The 19,718-nt window shown below is 41.4% G+C and overlaps 1 protein-coding gene and 1 long non-coding RNA gene across 8 annotated transcripts in view; one reads left to right on the top strand and one right to left on the bottom strand.

Moving 5' to 3' along the window:
• LOC111261544 (uncharacterized) overlaps positions 1-19,718 on the bottom strand; it is a gene marked incomplete at its 3' end in the record, with an annotated part of 60,321 nt that overhangs the window by 8,081 nt on the left and 32,522 nt on the right. For 2 of the 7 annotated variants that reach the window (XM_022835133.2, XM_022835137.2), the window contains 1 exon segment: positions 2,420-2,481. Coding sequence is in view for 3 of the 5 variants with exons in the window: in XM_022835128.2 (XP_022690863.1) it covers positions 2,420-2,606 (187 nt within the window). 7 annotated transcript variants of the gene reach the window in all.
• Positions 4,037-19,718, top strand: part of LOC111261547 (uncharacterized) — a 37,170-nt gene continuing 21,488 nt past the window's right edge. The window contains exon 1 of the long non-coding RNA XR_015311588.1: positions 4,037-4,122. This is a non-coding gene — a long non-coding RNA (uncharacterized LOC111261547). The remainder of the gene's footprint in view (positions 4,123-19,718) is intronic.

Genomic DNA, 19,718 nt, shown 5'->3' with positions numbered 1-19,718 from the left:
ATATTAATACATTTTCGCAGATTCAAATGTGATAGCCACGACCCAATAGAAGCGCAAAAACGGCAATATAATGTATTGAGCAAAGTTGAACTATCAACCAGGGCAAGATTCTATCTATTCTATATAGATACAATGGCTTTGTCCACAACATGTTATGCAGGATATAAACTTTTCGATTCTATCAACGACGTATATTACTACGGTACACGTTCAGCGATAGATAACAATGATGTTTTCGCTTGAAGACGAGAGGAAGCCTAAGGCAAATAGAGAATATCTTGTTTAGGCTTTGTTAACCGTAAATAATAATTAACTTGTTACCAGACGCCTCAGAGCGCTCTGTCAACAATGCTATAACATTTTTAATCATCGTGTCTGTAAGAATAAGGTGATTATTATGTAACATTGATAACAATATTTCGTCTGCTCATTTATTGTCATCGATCCTTAAAAGAATCAGTCCTAGGTGTTCGAATCACATGACCTGGGCGGTCAATCAAGGTCTCCCTTTTTGAAAATCACACCGTTCGGGACTATTGCAGGAAACAACCAGGTCGTTCCAGTTGCAGTGTGGCCGCAGTATGTCGCTCACATTTAGAAGCTGTGGTAGATCTCTCGAAAATCGTTTATCATCGCATTTGAGTGAACAAATCTTTCTGCCTAATGCTTGACGTTGGCCATGGTCAGCAGATTGACGTAGGACGTTCCGCCCGGTTTTTGCTATTGAATGAAACGCATGTCAACGGATAATTGAGTAAACGAGAAAGCTAGAATGAAAAGTGTAATGAAATTGAGCCGAGTGTGGTAACGTGTGATGTCAAAGACCATGTAACAGAACATCGTCCTGAAGTTATAAAGTATCGTTGCAAAAAAGAGAGTCTTACATACGGCTACGGTATGGCGAGCGACGTCAGCGTTAGATCGTCAGCAGAGATCGGTGAAACATAGCGTTTAATTCGATCGTCTATGATGGGACTCATCAGTCACATGCAATCGCCTGCCTGTTGGGTACGAACCAGTGTCCTATATTAGTAGGTCAGTCGGCCTTGGATACGCACCTTGGTTGTCCTGTCCCGCGCTATATCTTCGTCTGATCAATAGGCAACTGATTTGCTGTGGCGGGCTCTAAAATAACGTGGGCTCTTTTTTGCCCATTGAGACAACTTATATATAGATAGTACGAGGTGCGCGCTGATACGTACCAGATGCAACAGTATATGACCCAGTCGTCGATCGAGATATTTGATTCGATACCGGGACTCGGTGCGTTCATGTAATTCACCGTGAAAGGCGATATAAAATCCAGCTCCAAATTGTGTTTGGGACAAAAAAACGGACACTGATGATTGACTTATTGTAATAACATCTAACCGAGCGCAACAATGAAATGTCAACACGGCAGTGTACAGATGACGAGGCGTCAGAAGTCAAGCGTCATCCTATTCGCGTCTTTTGGAGTTCGTAAATCATTCATTGACACTTAACAGAACAGGTATCAGCTAAAGTTAATCTTTTAATTATAATATTTCGTAATGAATAGGTTTCCTATTGGCCTAGCACCGTCAAGATATAGTATGATTTCAATAGGACGTACAGCGATCACCTGGGACGCGATCTGGTACTAAGTCATTCAGCCGTCTAGTTCGAAAGTTAGTGTTATTGCTTTTGATGCGATATCTTTATTGACAAACAAGCATGCAATCCTAAAACTATATGAAACGGCACAAAGTTAACTGAAGTGCTTCATTTACGCAACTTCCTACACGAGCCATAATTTAACCTAAGGATCTTAGCGATGATTTATTTTACACTATGGTATTGTTACACTATGGTAACTACACTTAGACACTAGAAAATCCAATATAGATGAGCTATACCGCGCTGATTTGCCGAGACAAATTCATAATTTAAGAGCGCGTCGAAATTGCTACCCCGTTGTTACCCCGATTTCGTATTTAAACATTCGTGTGAGGGCTGACATCTACCCACTCGTAACATAGGCTCGTTAGGTAAATAACAGGTAGTAGGGTGTCGTAATATTTCCCAGCGCGTTGTCGGGGCTAATTCTAGTAGGTCGTTTCAATTAAATAAATAAACAACGTAAGTATTTGTGTGAATGGCTACGTGGACGTAGTCATTCATCTTAGAGAAACTATCCACGATATATTCTCTGAAATTGGCTAAAATCCTTAAATCTTCGTTGATTCGACTGGCACACATCTGGACATAATTAATCGGCGACATTCTCAAACAAATTGAGTTAAATGAATGACTTTTATGTTTACATAATGATTTTTCGGCTTAATGATTCTTTGTTTGAGAAAAGGTCATTTGTTCTATTATTGATCAACGGTGCAGAGTGCTGTTACCAAATCCAAACTACTGACCAACATATGGCGGTAGTTCTCATACAGCTTACCTGGCAGGTACGATTTTTCCTTTAATGTTCCACCCAACCTAGAATAGCCAGTTCTATATTCTGTAGCCCGTCCCGTTTTAAGAGAACAGGCAACGCAGGGCAGGGCCCCTTTCACGACCTCCAGAAGGTTCCGTCTATTGTGGGTTCTTTTTCTCAGTCTCCTTCGTCCATGACGATATCTATGCATGACTCATTTCGACATTCACTTAGAAACCAATTCCACTCAATGCATCTGTACGAACGTGGTACCGTAGAAATTGTGGTGGCAAAAACAATAAGGAGATAACTCGTCTCATTGTCACTTCCTGATTCTCTGTTCCTGTTTTGCGTCGAGATACTATGACAAACGTACACTTCCCAGCAACTTGTTTTATTCAGGGTTGCTCTTGGTATGAATGCTGAATGCGTTCTAGCTTGACTCCTTACTTGTTTCACTTGTATCGCGGCTCGCGCGAGATCAGTCCATGTTTAAGGCATCACTGGGTATTCTAGTTGTGAGTGAGCCGGTAAGGTCGCAGAGCTGCTGGGCCCACATGGCGTTCCGCTTCGTTCAATGGAGTAAAAATAGTTTCCTCTTTTGCTGTCTGTCACAGTGCTGTTATCATAACTCGTATAATCTTTGACGCTAGAACCGTGCTATGCTATGTTGTACTCATACACCTGGTCCATAGTTGACAATTCTGGTCTTTCTAGGCCACGACGCTGGTAAAACAACTTGGGGACTCCAAAAGGCGCCGAGGGGCGAGCCTAAAGACCTTAATAGAAGCGGAAGTAGGTAAAAGCGCTGTTCTTCGCTGCTGCGGTTTCCCGAGAAGGATGAAAACTTGCTCTTGGCGAGGTGAAGCTGTTCTTAGCCTAAATCTTTTCTAGTCTTGATACTGTCCTAATAGAACCCATGTGTAACAGCAGGCGCCAGTTGGAATAATCTTCCTATACCGACGTAGAGCTTTAACCGATCTCTTCAGCAGCGGTAAATGCTGATCCTGTTCGTTTACAGCGCTCTTAAATGATCTGCTTGGTAGTAGTATAAGCGTTTTATTCCGACTCGATAACGCATGTGTTTGTATGCAATTAGGATTGCGTCAATGCAATGAATGATCAGCCTACGCTCGGGTGTTTGGTAGGTTATTCTCCGTACACAGCAGTTCACAGGTATAATGTGCACCTATTATTGTAGATATCTATTTCGTTATAATACAGATGGCTGTCAAGCTGATTCTTCTGATCCGTAACAATATGCGTAGCCAGCAAAATGCTGAGTCGGACCATGTCTGCCTGATACAATGGTTAGGAATATCTGCTTCAAGGGTGATCAGGGTGCTAGGTGGTTCATGGGAGTTCTGCTTGTGGTATAAGAACACGAATCTTTGTCCATTAAAATTAGAGACAATCATCTGTGATGTTTTATGGTCATTCACTTATGCTCAAAAGTACTACCGAATCTTACCCAAGTTCAGACGTTTAGTCTGTATATTTATATTTGTGATTAATCGATGTTGTATGAGGTATTTTGAGTTTCCAAATAGTTTTCTTCCACTTTCATAGCGGTGAATCGCTTAAGTGTAACAACAAATATCAACGTCGCCACTTTACCATATCGTGACTACAATAGGCCATCGACAGAAAACTTGCCATTAAAGCTGGCCCATGCTACTTTCTATCGGGGGTCATTTAGCAGCATTTCAACCCCACTACTCTAATTGGTAAGTGTGTTCCATAAGCAGTGCTACGCAGACATCGAGATCATTCGTTCTAACCAACGGATATACTGCGCCGAAATGGGAAGTTTGGCGGTAACTTAAATTTAAATGATTTCAATTTGTTTGATTTCAACCGATCCCTTAAAAGTCGGAAGGCTAGACACGGTTAATACACAAAAAAAAAAGGTCGAAATAGATGATACATTACAGTTCTTCACACCGGCTAACATGGCCTCCAATAGATTCGAATTATGCTAGATTATAGATAGGTCGCATCAACATCTGTAAACGAATTCCTTCAAATGGGACATATGGCAGTTGCCCTTCTTCATTCACTGCGTGAAAACGTCAATGAAAGGCTAATACAGACACATCAACTGTGACTCGTGAGCTGCTGCGTAGGGCCATCGGCCGCTGACGCCGATAATAAGGCTAAAGGAAGACGCTGTTGTGTATATATGGGTGAAGTATTATGCGAAATAAACTCCCGCCAGCAACTCGGCTGTGGATGGCGGAGGTTGATCGTAGTGACATTCTGCCATGAGTATACAAATTCATATATAGGAAAAGAAAGCCAAAGAAAAATAAGAAGACGTAAGGATATCAGCTGAGGTTTTAATGGAAAAAAACAAACCTGATATATTGAATACTAAATACTTTGAGAAAATCTAATGACTAAGTATATTAGCAATGAATATATATTTTTCATCGAAGAAATTCTATCAGATGGTGAGAAATAATCCCGATACGCTATAGGAGCAAATTAGTGGATTCATATGTCAGGCCTCTATCGACCGTCGTTACCTAGTTATTTATCGAGCATTAATAATGCGAATTATAATATCTGCTCAACAGTACGAACGTAATCTGTGTTTACGAGAACTTCCAATTTTTTTGGCGAAGCTAAGCTGCCGGTTTTTTCAAAACGTTGCAGCTACATATGTGCATAGGTATTCAACCTGGTTATGTGGACCACCCAGGGAGACACCCCCCTCCCCCCCGCGCACACAAAGCTTTCAGGCATGTAGTGGCACCATTCGCTCACCTCCGATCATTAGTTGTTGCCTTTATTTTGTTCCTTTGCGGCCCTTCTGAAACGCTTCGTCCTCTTGCATCGACGTTAATCGACGCTTTTCCTTAAATAGGCTGAGCGTCATCCATCTTCTGCGAAGAAGGTTCCGTCTCCTTGACACAGACTTGACTTGAGAGAGGAACATATCTCCACAGAAAAACGGATGTGAGCATGAGGAAGAATATCGACTGCCTGCGTTTGACAGTTGATTGCCGCTCAAGAGACACATAAAATAGATACTTGCTCATGTCTTTCGCCTCCACTGGACATCTATTAGTGACTGAGAGTCGATAGCGTATGTAACTACGCTACATATTGAGCTAAGCTCAATCAATCGCCAAGAACAATAGAGACAATTTACATCGTTGACTTTTACTAACTTTAAAGCGAAATATAACCATCGACACGATAAACTGAAAGTGGAGCAAATTTTAATTTCATATATAGACATACTTCACACTAAATGCGCATTGTGATCACTTCGATAATGTTTCCAACTAAATCAAGTATAGTCGCTATAACGAACAGACGATAGTCCACGTATTTCAGTATGAGCTGCTGTGACGCCTACATGCATATTCAGCAATGGCCACATACGACAAATCCTCTGAACGAGGCGTTCTTCTGCCGCTCCTTTGGTCTGCATTCTCGTTCACCACCACCAACAGCAGCAGCAACAACAACAACAACAATAAAGCTCTACCGTCGCACCAGAACGTCTTGCTTTCCGCCTTCTTCCCGACTTCTCGCATTTTTATCTCCAGATTCCCTTTATATGTCTCTGGCTATTTTTATCCCGCTACCGCGTGTCGATTTTACGACTCCGGCAGAGATCGGCCATTGCCGCTACATCTGGAAATATTTTCAGAGCTGTTTTTATGTCTGCTTCTTTTCCTGATCCTTGCGTGTGGTTGTGCATTGCGCGTGCTGCAGCAAAGATCGCAGCAGCTTTAAGACAGTCGTTGTTGTTGGCGGCTTACGGATGTTCCTCGTAATGTTGCGCCAGTCGAACTCGGCAAAAGGAAGCTCGACGACTGTCAGACTTTTCGAACAACAGGAATAACAAATAGCTATCAGTTGGCTCGGACTGATTGAAGCAAAGACGCATTGGTGGGTATTATTGTTACAGCTCTCCGATCTAACTAGCAGGATTTCACAAACTGGTCCGAACTCTGAGAATTTTACCTTAAACGTAAATATCAATCCTGAACTGCTTTGCCTAAAACCCGCGTGAATTGCAACGGCGATAGCAGACGACTTTACTCGGAAAGGTTGTCGCGTAGATATGGTCAATCAAAACGAAAACAATGTTGAAAGCGACAAACATTTAACAGTGCATCGCTCGTAGCCCAAGCAGACGGATTATCTGTATAGGCAAATGTATGTATATAAACTATTCGGTTTTGCGGTTATGATAAAATGTCGAATTAAATCAACAAAGCCAAGGTTAACAGTGGAGCTATTTTTTGGCGCGTAATAATTGGGAATCGCATAGCTTTTGAAATCTAGTATGGAGACAAAACGCGCCCAGTTACGTCATTATTATTGTCGTTATTAATAAGGTGGGAAAGAGTTATCGCAGGCAACGCCCAAACGTGAATGCAGCAATTTCTTGATACGATAGACAATGCGGCGATGCTAGTCGGTCGGTACATAGAGCGCTACCTACCACATCAGCAAAAATTGCCGGTGCCAATCTTTACCACCTAACTCTACTAGAAAAAGACCCAAGTTTTTGCTGCCTTGTCTAGCATTTTTTTTTTTTTTTCGAGTCAAACATCGTAAAAATAATAACAATAATAGTACTTTTAGAATAAGACTGTTATTCGTAAGTAGGCAAATGCTTGTGTTTTGCCTCCGTTAGCACACTTGTTGGCATATGCTAGTGTATAATATATAGCTTTCAGAGATTTGTTCGATATTTTCCAGTTCAACGGAAGCAATAGAAAAAAAGGAAGTGGTGCCTTCGGTTACTTTTACACAGAGAAAACCGTGTATCTTCATGCAGAGACGTCGCTTTGAAACGTTCGGGCTGGAAAATTTTGACACACGGATTGCAGGGGAGGGGGACAGAACCCCCTGGTGATGCCGTAGCGACAGACTGTTACAACGACGCTAGCCTGTAACAAAGAGATTCTATCGTATGCGTCTGAACGGTGAAAAGAACCGTTAGTTCTAGTCGTTTGTGTGGTAGTTGTATTCGTCAATCACGTGGAAAAAGTGGCTCTAGACTATAATAGAACGTAGAACGCTGATTTTGTTTTCTGTCGACTGTGCCTCGATTGATAATGACATCTGGGTCTGTGCTGAAAATACTGATGATCACAAGAACATTTCTCGTTTCTGAATGTTGCTGAACGTAACGAACAAAGCGAAAATAGCGGCTTCTATTCGGGGCTAGCTGTTTTTTTCCCTGTTATTTTGACATATATTCTTTTATTTGATTTAGTAGAGAATCATAGGCCAAACAGCAAACACTCGCCGAGAGCATGAATATTACCGGAACGGACAAAATTGTCAGATGGCAAAACACTAGAAATATAAAGTTCAGAAAATAACGTTCTGAAATATACGCCCGGTTCGAGACTGTTCAATTAACTTGGCCTTTTGAATCAATTCAACCTAATTCAACTGTCAAAACGTATCACAGTAATATTTAATGACCCCTGGGGCATAATAGCTCAACCTTTGTCATAATCAACTCTATAGTGTTTGCATCATAATACGAATTAAATTATATAGTGTTTGTTATTAACGTTTTTAGCTTGTGGCACGAAACAACAAACACTGAGATATTTCCTTTTAGTTGTAGTTTTTTTTCTATGGACAGTTTCTGTGGGGCCTTTCTCGCTGTTGGCCTAATCCTTATTGGCGCTAGCTTTAGACAAAAAAAAAGTCAGATCATGAGTTCCGCTATGTTAATTCGTATGAGGAAACCTTCTCTTTTTTCAAGGAGGTCTCAAGGAGACCATTCGTGCCGCTAAGTACTCATCGTCACGAAGTTTCAGCCACGAAAGGATTTACCTGTTCTGCAGTCGATGTTCTTCGGAACACCCGAAAGCTTGAAAATTGTGTATGTAGTGAATTGTCTAAAAACACGGTAATGAATTTCGCTTATTTGATTATATTTTATTGGGCCTGATGTAGACCTGGACTGAAATGCGTACGGGCCGATAGATGCTCACAGAATTTTATGTTTATATAGTTTACAAACGTACTCTAATCACAGGTGCTTCTCGCATATAGATGTCACACAGTTGCTTCATTTCGGATTAAAAATCGAAATGCTTAATTTTCACGTACCGGCAAATATTGCGGAAAAAATATTAAAGAGCCTGCTTTAAATTCGGTATTTTCAAAATATGGACGCTGTTTTTCCTCACATTTAAATATGTATGACATGGATAAGCTTGTACTGCTAGTAAGCAGTTCACTTTTTGTTTATCGTAACAGAGCTTGTTGCCATATACTTTTAGCTCGCCTGCTGCTATGAACGGACGTTGGCATATTGGCTTGTTTTCCTCGCAACAATCACCGACCCTTTTTCCTTTCACTTTTACGACAATCACGACTTTTCCTTACCTCTTTTGTCCGGGATCTTCTTTTGTCCCCCTCGAGTCGTCGTCTCTTCTCCTTCATGCTTACATCGAGTCGTCTTCATGCTTACGTTTCTCTTCCCTCTCTTCATACCTCTTACCTCGCTGTGCGCAAGCTGAATCACACGAGTTTGCTTCGACTTTCACACTATCACCCCGTGTTCCTCTGGTGTGTGTTTGTCTCTACATGTGATTGCACGTGTATGTCTACATATGCGTGCAAAATCACGTTTAAATGTTTTGCTTTTCTACTCCGTAACGAACATCTTTAGCTTTCCACACATTGTGCGGGCGGATGGGGGGGCGTTAGGTAGGGAGGGAGGGTGGACGGACGGGCAGTCAGTCAGTCAGTCAGTCAGTGGGTCACACAGACGAGCCGCTGGTCTCCATTTGATCGTTTCGGTAGTCTGAGTGGAGCGTCTATTGTTGGCCATCTAACAACGCCAGACGTTTTAGGACAGCCATGCCGCTCAGCCTCTATTCGCGCAGCCACACATTTTCGCCCGTCCCTTCTATTGTTTTCGTTGGTGACGAACGACGACAACGCAACCGCCAATATGGCAGACGTTATCGACATCGACCACAATAGAATAGTGGCGACTTAAGGCACTGACTAGGTCTACTACTACTAGCACGGCTGCCGCCAGTGCTGCATCGCGCCGGAACGGATCCAGGCGAGAGAAGCAGCGTCGGGACGATATTTCGCACAGTGTCACCATCATTATCGTCATCGCGACCGCCCCTTCCGTCAGCAACGTGAGTGGCCGAAATGACCGGAGTGGGAGAAAGTGGAATCCGTGCGCACGCGCAGGACGGTTATAACTGTCTCATAGAACAGAGACTCACCGCGACTTCTCTGCTGGATTTCGACGGCGATAACGAGTCGTAACCATCGCATATGAATCGTTGTTTGAGCCCGCCTTCGTTATTCAACCCAGTGGACCCATAGTATATCACTAACTGTACTGTCTACTATTCCTGTGTAATGGCATTTCACTGCATTCGAACAGCCGCTCTATTTAACGATTTTACGCGATGGCTAACGCTCAAAAGACCTAAAGGAACCGTATAACTTTCCATTCATCGTTGGCGCTGTATAGTGCAGGTACCATTGGCCATTCGGAACACATGCAGCGGTGTTATGAGAAGATTCCCTACGAACGTGCACATACACACAAGCTGTATTACTCCAGTGTCAAGAAAGTATCAGAGAAACATGCCATATTTCGCCTGGCAAATCGTAATAACAACGGCACCCCTTCGAAAAACCGATGGTAATCACTCGCAGAAGGACTTAAGGGGAAGCATGTGCTAGGCGAGCATTGTATTCGTCGTTTTTGTCCCCTTCTTTGAAAACGTTTCTTGGGAGTGTTCTCGAAGAACTAGAGACATCCACGGTTTTCGTGCAGTAACTTTTCAAATTCCGGCCTTAAATCGGAACCGCTTGGCGAGTATGCACTACCCTCTTATATACAATCCTATTTGAAGCTTTACACTTGAATCATATTTGTTTAGAGATCATGTAACGTATACTCAGCTAGCTCAATAAAGCGCGCAGACTAAAGGGTACAGGTAGTCGCGGCTCTTTTATATTTTAGGAGTAGTTTAGAAAATGCTCTTTTTTGTGTTTATCTATAACGGTGGCTATCAAATACGTAAAGAATACATTTACGTTAAGGCGGATATCCAATTCGAGTGAACTCAACGAAAATAGTTCACTGGTTTACCCCTGATGTCCACAAAAATATGCCCTGGTATATACTTAGGAGCAATGTCGTTAGGTTGTCTGTTAGTCATCTCCCGTCCGAATATACTATAAACCTTCTCAGACCAAGCAGATTGATAAAATTAGGCTTTTTAATTGTCGCATTATTTAGTAGCACAATGATTATACTCTGAAAGTACATTAAGAGAACATTTAGGTCATAGATGATGTACATGATGCTAATGTTCAACCGATCTACTTTAATGAAAAAAGTGTCTGTCCGACCGAATACAGTTAGTTCAGATGAAAAAGAATAGATGTCTTTCAAGCGGTCCTGCAAAAACAACAAACACTGCACCTCGGTTATAGGTTTCAACTACGTATCTTTTTGCGGGTCCTATGCTTCAAGCGGCCACAAGAAAAATGGTGTCCGTTGTCCGTTTAGTGCTGGTGACGTTAAGCGTCTGTTCACTATTGGCAGTCTTTTGATGATTTGTATCTCGAGGCAATTTAAACATTCGCGGTTAAAAAGGCAGCGTGCCCCTGGCTCACTCTTTTTCCGTTGATGCGGTGACACCCCGAAACAAATTTAAATAGTGTAAACAAACGAGCTGAAGCACTGGCCACCGCCATGACTGAACAACAGGCGCTAGGCAGACCACAGCATTCATTGTGTGCTTTCGAACTACCCGGAACTATTAGCCTTTGTAGTTTTATGATTTTGACTTGAAAAACATCGCCATTACATAGACAAGCCCTTTTTACCGATAACCAAAACACAATCATCATCATCATAATCATACTATAATATGAAAGAGGACGACCGCGATGAAAACACTTGGTTTTCTGTAGAGGTACAATTACGCGAAGAGGTCCTCAACGGAAATATTGTTATGAATGCAAACCATTAGGGCACGCTAAGTGGAGCTGCGTAATAGCGGAAGGCGGCGGGCCACGCTACCCGAAAGCCACAAAATAATAGCTGCTATACGAGATATCGGTAGTGTGTTTCGACGGCGCAGACAAAGAAAACAAAGGGCAAAAAACACCAGAAGAAAAATCTGAGGCATATGGGGACAAGGACCGTCGAAAGAGTCAAACGCTGAGAAAGTTTGACGACGTTTGACAGTCGGTGAAATATAGAATGAATCTATAGAGATTACGTGAATTACAAATAGAAAAACCTATGAAGTCGTTCTCGAGAAGCTGACAAACCCGTTAGGTTTGATTTGTTTGTTGATCATGATTTCGGTTTTCTTTATGTAGCTCTTCAGGAAGGTATTTGGGGCCGCAGAGAAGATGGCTACCTAGCTTGTTTTGGTATTTCTGAGCGTGATGCGAGGCTAGCTCGGGAGTTCAGCTAAATATATTGGATTCTATGCGTGTGCATAGCCAATTTTCTACCTTTCCAATTCTCTTCCTTTTGTGAAAATAATGCGCTAACGGCTTCGGAACAGTTACGACCAGGCGGACCCAAGTCGCTTTCTGGGTTCGTTTCACGAATAAATACGAGTCTTTAATTTGTTCGTACGTACACGTATTTCTATCAACATATTTGGCCGACTTTCGGGCTTACGAAGGAACTCATTTGACAGTCCGCTGATGCTGAGAGAGAATGAGATCCGAACGAACGTCATGGTTGTGCGAAAATATCCACGGACTGATAGGGTATGGTAGTGCATAGGCATACAACGTGAAACAGAGATTACTTGATAGATATAGGTATTAGTGCTTTGCTACATGCCTATGAAATGTTATCGAGGCTGACAAAGCTGATCGTTTCAATCTAATTAGATAAACAGTAAAAGCTTTTCAGCTGTGATTCTCACATCCCGTCAGAAGAAGGCGCTTGCAGCGCTTCCCATTCAGTGAGCAATACTACGGCAAAGAAAAGACAGCGGAAAAACGTACCCCTAATGGGGGACGAAGTAGAAATTCGAGGAAAACTAGCAAAAAGTACTGAAGCAGCGAACCGTAGACACAACAAAATCACATTTCTAATATTCGCATACTTTGTATACACATTGTATAAAGGATCGACACGGAAAGCAAAACTTAGCATTTTTTAGTAGCTGCGAGTATAGTGATAACTTAATAGATAATGTATTTGCCGGCTGGTCATTGGAAAGATGTTGTCGTCTATGTTCGAACCCGGGCATAAGCGGACAAGCAGACTGCATTTCGTGCTGGAAGCCAGCCATCCGTCTGATGAAATGCCAAATGTCAACACCGGACTTGACACATGAAGGGTATATTGATGGCAGAACCGCAAGGACGGTACGTTGCTGTTACAACTTTAGAGGCATAGCGTAGGGTAACTAGCAGTCCATAGATGTCCATGTTACGTCAGGATCTCGAAAAAGAAGTCAGAGTGCTTCCTATTTGCTAAAGATAATTGTTAATTGAGAAAGATGTTACGAGCAAGCAATTCTTCAGTGAGAGGACAATTAGCTGCTGAGTTCAGCCGCGGACGCCCGAGAACCGCATACACAGAGTAGTTGACAGCCGAGGCCCCTTTTACGTGATGATTTACAATTCAATGGTAGTAAACTTCTCAACTACGATGTACCTGCATTGTGAGGAACACAGACTCGGCAAAAATAGTTTACCTGTCACAAAACATGCCCTCTTAGGGTTTTGTTTTCGTTGACTATTATCGTTAAGTTGATTATTCTAGACAATATTTTGGACGGTTCTACTCGAGCGCCCTCTTGTGATCGATAATTCATCACTACGGGTGGTCTACGTATGTAGGTTAACTATGATTTAATGTCGTCCCCTATAGCGATTTCTACGCTGATTGAATTGTCTGATTGTGTCGGCGAGCCTGGATGTACAGAGTGATGCTATGAAATGATTTCCAGAGCATAATAAACAAACACTAGGCGCAATCATCTCAGCAGCCAACAATGAGCGGACAAAAAAGACTACTGAATCTATATTTAACCTTGTACCCTTGATTTGGTAACTGGGCAGATCTATGGCAACACGACTAGTCACACGTTCCATTTGCTGATATTCAAGACTTTCTACAGAAATGCATTCCAAATGTAGCTTCATCTTTGTCGCAAACCAGTGGTACAAACGCGTCGGACTTAATGAGAGTAGATAATCGCGACCTGTTGTCCGAATCATATTTTATCATGGAAATGTTGCAACGTATGTGTATAAAATCGAAACGTAACTGCTGCAACAAATGTACGGTAAAAAAATACGGTAGCGTTTGAGTGTTTTTTTTTTTCAATTTTTTAACGGTCGCGGCTTGCTCTGTCGAAGGCACGCACGAATACTATACTGTTTTTAATTTAGATACAATAGGACGATCTAAATGATTGACGTTACAGTTTTCACGTAAGATCGATTCCTCGACCGAGGTAAGGTAATCTGATTTTTACTTTTTTTTTTTTACTTTTCATTACTGTTTAGTTATGGAATAGCTACTGAAAATATCTAAAAATTTTAAATTATTTTTTAATCAAAAAGAAAAATAAAATAAAATAATTTATAAAAAGTAGTTACCGAACACTCAGTAATGAATCAGGAGTGACGCGTCCTTTGACATATAAAGAGCACAGCCAGATCGAGCTTGCTGGTAAGTGCTATATATCACAAACATGTCGACAAAATGACGGCCAAGACGCCGCATGTACTTTACCGTTTGTCATCATTCCGTGTCCTGAGACACGATTGAGATGTTGTAGCGTGGGATACTGATAGAACTTTTCTATTATATTGCGACAGTGTCAGAAAATGTGATTTTTTGAGGGTGATCTACTGCTGGCTAAATAGGAGCCAGACGATAAGGGTCATACAAGGAAAGCAGCTCAATTCCTTTGGGGTAAATTAATTTTCTTATGAGGAAACATCAAATAGAACCAATTACAGTGTGCCATATAAGATTACTGAGTGTGTCAGTATAGGCCACATATAGGAATATTATAGATGTCCTATTATCCATTCGGACTTCGCTGTTCATGCAAATATCGCCGGGTAATTTTCATAAGAAATTTCAAAATAGGGATAATTTATGCGTTAAGTACGCGACTGGTACAAACAAGATAGGTTCAAATGTGTATCGTTAATTGAAGTAACTGGTCATTCCCTTCTGATTTTCTTTGAAGTTAACACTACTCTCATAAGATATATTTCATGGCCAACTTTTCCTAACGTTATGAGCAGTAGCATCGTTGTCACAATCACCTTTATTGCACAGTAAGCAAGCGAGAAGAGACGCTATTTTTGAACTGGTATCATTTGTGCTAGTGACCCCCTTGGCTGGCGATCTTTCCAAAGGGTCTCTAGCTCTTCCAGCCAGAGTTGTTGGAAAATGACTGGTTACCGCTTTTCGAAAAGCGCGGGACTTTCCGCATTTCTATCGGTGGCTTTTTACCGTCGAACGGAAACTTTAAAGGTCCAAATGGTTGAATTTTAGTGCGGATCTGGCTAGATTTTTTTGTTGTTTGTAGTTTATGATGGCGCTAGGATCGAGCGGGAATAAATAGCTACGAAGAACCGTATATTCGCCGCTTTGTCAGTGATTACTAGACCAGCGTAATTGTGACTGCAGGCACCATCGTCAACAACACTAACGACAATATATATATGTACATCGGGTGAAAAGTCGTTCTACTATTACATTGGTTGAATAAAGAGAAGATTTGTCAATCAGTGAATTAATACAATTTCTATATTAATACTATATAATTCGCATACTGCAGGGTTATGCTGCCATTTAGTCAACCGCTTGGATGACCAGGGTAGCGTTACTGTGCCACTGCATTTAGGTACACGCGAACTTGAATAGAGCTTGCCGGTTATGTGTTAAACACTGAAATCCACTTGTTATTGCAATCATTTACGTATCTTCCGCTACCTCAACAGCTACCAAACGAGAGCTCTCCAAATGATATCAAGAGACTCTTTCGGAATATCTATAGAGAGAGAGAGAGAGAGAGAGAGATAGTTTTAAATATACTTGCTTTTTTGGTGGTTTTCGCTCTTAGAGCCTTACGAAATCAACGGGGCCTCTACTGCTCAAAAATAAGTTTATGCTCGGATCTGACCTTTTCTTTGAACTTCAAAAAAAACGGTCGTCGACTAGCTTATTACTGCCATTTAATGTGCAGCCGACATAGAAGTTACGTCACCCTGATTTAAAGGAAGCTTTAAGTTTCGGTCTGGAATGAATACACTACCAGCACATAATATCGAACGAAAATTGCTATTGGTAACAACTTTACCAACATAAAACAAAGTTTATGAAAGCAGCCGTGTGCATATGTTAGATGGCAGCAACAGTTTGACCCTTATAATACCACAAGAGCCATAAGTCCGTTCCACTTGGCTTAGTAAGGTGAGGGTAATGAAAAAAATTCGAATGAAGTAGCTGACAAATGGCCATATCGTACGTTTTCTGGCTTCAGGGAACGACTATATATAGAACAAAGTAGAAACAGGTGTTAAATATTACGTCTACGAAACAAATCTGCGCTTATTCTAAACGGCAGCTGCTAGTATCGGTCACTCATTAGTTCGCCGGTTCACCTGTTTCATCTACCAGATCCGGATCGGGCGAGCGAGCGAGCGAGCGAGCGAGCGAGCGTTATATCAAACCAGAACGCGAGCTCCATTAAGCGATAGCTCTTTTTCCATTATCAACAGACAAATGCCGTTATCTTTTCGTTATCATTTCAAAATAGATCTTCTTCGCCTGTTACGGAAGGCTTCGCTCGGAAGCCGTTGTATTCGTTTAGCCAGGGGTCGACTTGCGATGGTTTATCACAGGTCATCTCCAGACGACCATCGGCGCTTCATTAGAGTGTTTGTCGGATAGAGAATAACAATTGCCGAACGTACCCGAACCGCTACGATGATGTCAAGCTTGGTAAAATAATAAAAAGCTTAAATAATAAAAGTGTTATGCCTAATGAAGGTAGCCTGCTTTTGGACGTGCTTTCCACACAGTATGAATGGTGCTAACTCGGATCCGTGCTGGGGACAAATAGTCGTTACTGGCTGAACAGGCAACTAGGAAACGAGCGGTATTTAAACCACAAGCCTATATCACATTTTTCATAAAACTGATTTAACGGCCTTAAGGTTTTTATCTGCTTGGAAATTGGTTGAACGACCTTTTAGGTTAATTTTATCGTTTCCGTAATAGCCTTTAGTTTTTAGAACGCGGTCTGTCCTAACGAATACAGCCAGCGCGAACAACCCGATAGCGTAATACTGCAGATTTGATTTACAGGTAGTATACGATATGCAGATGAAGTAGAAGAAGATTTGTCTTGCACGCGCTGTTCATGCTAACAGTGAAGATAGTTCCTCAAAATCATCTTCATCAGTAGCCTGTTAATGTGTTAGGCCGAAAGCGGATTAACGCGTCATTTGTGACTTCTAGCTCAGACCGGTCCGCTTTTTTTTCGGACAAAACGTCTGCAGAATAGAATCGGCTATTGTCCCTATCCCGACTTCAGTGTTTAGGTTAGTCCATGATCAGCATCGCTTTTTCATCCAAGTAAAGTTCTGATTGGCCTTATGCCATATAGCTTGTGACGTACAAACGCTCTAGATGTCTATGGTAAACGCGAAGTTAATACGCGACTTATTTCCATACTTATTTTGTTTGTTCTCTCTTTGAAATCGTGCTTATTACGTCTTTGGTTTTAATTAGAAAAAGTATTCACAGCTTCAACTGGTCGTATATCTTCGACTACGCTGTATATTGCCAGATATTATATATTTTTGAAATCGCTAAAGAATATCACTATTGCTTAGAGTCGTATTTAAGCCACCCTCCGTGTGTGTGTGTGTGTGTGTGTGTATGTATGTATGTATGTATGTACGTATGTATGTTATGCAAAGTAACACGCTCAAAGGCAAAATCGTCAATAGCTCCGGTTGCTTCGTCGTGTCACTGCCCCATTGAATATTAGACGTCCGCAGGAAATTTAAGTTAGATGTACCACTTAACGTTCTCTAATAAAAGTCGTGCTCACATCAACATACGGCTCCATGTAGGGTTTCACCTATTTGTTACAAGTATCAATTTGAGGTTTGTGGAACTTCATCTTCTAGGCTAGGCTTGCATAGCCAGCTTCCTTTATAGTGTCTTAATTATTATTCAAATATATTTTTTCGTCGAATTACGATATTTCAACTATTGGGCCCTTTACGTCCAAAGTATATGTAAGCGTTAACTGCTTTTTGCACGTTAAACGTTTTCGTTCCGATATCGTTTTGTCACCTTGTTTCGTTCCACACAATCATTCATAATACCTTTGTCTATTTTTTTAAAATTTTTCCCGTTAAAAAGCCACGTAGTTTTCTCAAAAAAAAAAAGCGCAGATTTTGTCTTCAGTCTCTGGATTTGGAGTAAGATGATTTTTTCTTTTTTTTTCTGTTTTGTTGTAGTTGTTTCGAACAAATCAAATAGATGTTTTCCGTCACCTCAACGCGATGCTTATAGGATATAAATTTAAGTGACATTTTCTTGGGTTGCATCAGTAGTTGTGGTTAATGCAAGCGTGCGCGAATACTTTATCAAGATGCCGCTGCGTGGTGTTCCGGTGTATTTTTAGCCCGAGCCGAATCGGGCCGCTGATCCACAACAAATAAAGACATCAACGAACTGCCTGTTTGATAAGTGACATGAATGAAGTCGACGCCAGTCTTTCTAAGGTAAAGCCCGAAGCAAGTCGCTTTGACCGTATCTTTCTTTAGTAGTAGAAATATAACAACAGACAAACATTATGTACATCTTCATTAGTGTATCAGAAGGCATCCCAGAGTGTAGAACTTGTTGCAACGATTTTCACCGTTGTAGGCAAGTCTGCTCTCAACGAAAAGTTCGATTTTTTCCAAGCTACAACAGCTGTCTACTATTCTTGTTTCGTCTGCCGATACTGCTTAAAACTGTAGTTGCAGTAAACTTGAACCTGTGTCAGTTTTATGATTGTACATACATATATATATATATATATATATATATACACTAAGTTTTTTGTCGACGAGAACAGCTTTACGAACGCATTTTGCTTCGCTTACGACTTTTATTGAGCTTAACCACTTAAAATTTCCTTTTTTGTACGTTTGCAAAAACTTGTACGACCATTCGCGATGGATTCTGTCCTATCAAATGCAGCTGCTCGTTCCTGCACGAGTCAGGGTCATCAGAAATGGCTTTTGCGCCACTGATAAATTTTCGAGGCTTTTTTACATAGTCCTAGTACTAAGAACTGTGAAAGAGAGCGAGTCTGCTGCAGCAAACGGTCCGGCAAAATGTGCCCCATACATTTATAATTGTTTTCAGTTTTTCTCTGACAAAAAGTACACTACTCGTTTTACTGCATCCTGTGCTTTCCTTACGCACAAAGCACAGTACTTTAGATGAATTTCCCTATGTAACATAGATAGTGTTGAAGAACAAATGTACGTTTAGCAAAGCTAGCTCCGTAGATTAATCCGTATATGGTTGGCTGTTTAGCGTTTAATAGAAACGATACAATTACCCCGGACGGCCACCAGTCGCATATGCTAATACGCATATGTGACTCGCGGCGACGCTGGTCCCGTAACGTTGCTAAGAGAAAAATAGGACACACAACACCATATACAGTACACGTGCGTGAACTCCAGACGCTTGTGAATCGTATGAAGTAGCGGACTAAGTCCTAAATTGAACAATGTTCGAAGCAAAAAACAAGTCACTTTCAAGCGAAACTAGCAGCAAACATGCTTTTATTGGCCTGATCTCAAATTAACAAATAAATATTTACTGCTATTGTTAATTCCACGTAACGAGACGTGAAAGAATGCCGCGACTATATCCGAATGAACGTTTCTATTGGATATTCGCTCACAGGGAAGGTAATGTTGCTGCATTGAAATACGCGAAAAAGTAGCGCCAATCGTCTTTGTCGCAGGACATTTGTTTGGCCAATTGCGCGTGGTGATAAAGGCCATAGGAGCCCATAGGTATGTTGAGATCTATTCTGAAACAATCTTGTGTGTTGTGATGTAATAACATATCTCTGCCTTATTCTAACTAATCGTTTCCGAACAGATTTCTGGGATCAGAGCAGGTCAAGTATTTAGGTCGCAAGATCCGCACTCCTCCCCCTAATATCACGGTTGTACCGAGCGGCAGCGTAGGCTCGAAACCATGTAAAATTTCCTCACTTTCGTAGACGAACTATGCAACCGATTTACGTATACATGGAAT

The sequence above is a fragment of the Varroa jacobsoni genome, unplaced genomic scaffold (genome assembly GCF_002532875.2).
Source record: "Varroa jacobsoni isolate VJ856 unplaced genomic scaffold, vjacob_1.0 scaffold_567, whole genome shotgun sequence".
Taxonomy (NCBI): Eukaryota; Metazoa; Arthropoda; class Arachnida; order Mesostigmata; family Varroidae; genus Varroa; species Varroa jacobsoni.
The sequence above is the reverse complement of the archived record's forward strand: the minus strand, read 5'-3'. Positions and strand labels throughout refer to the sequence as shown.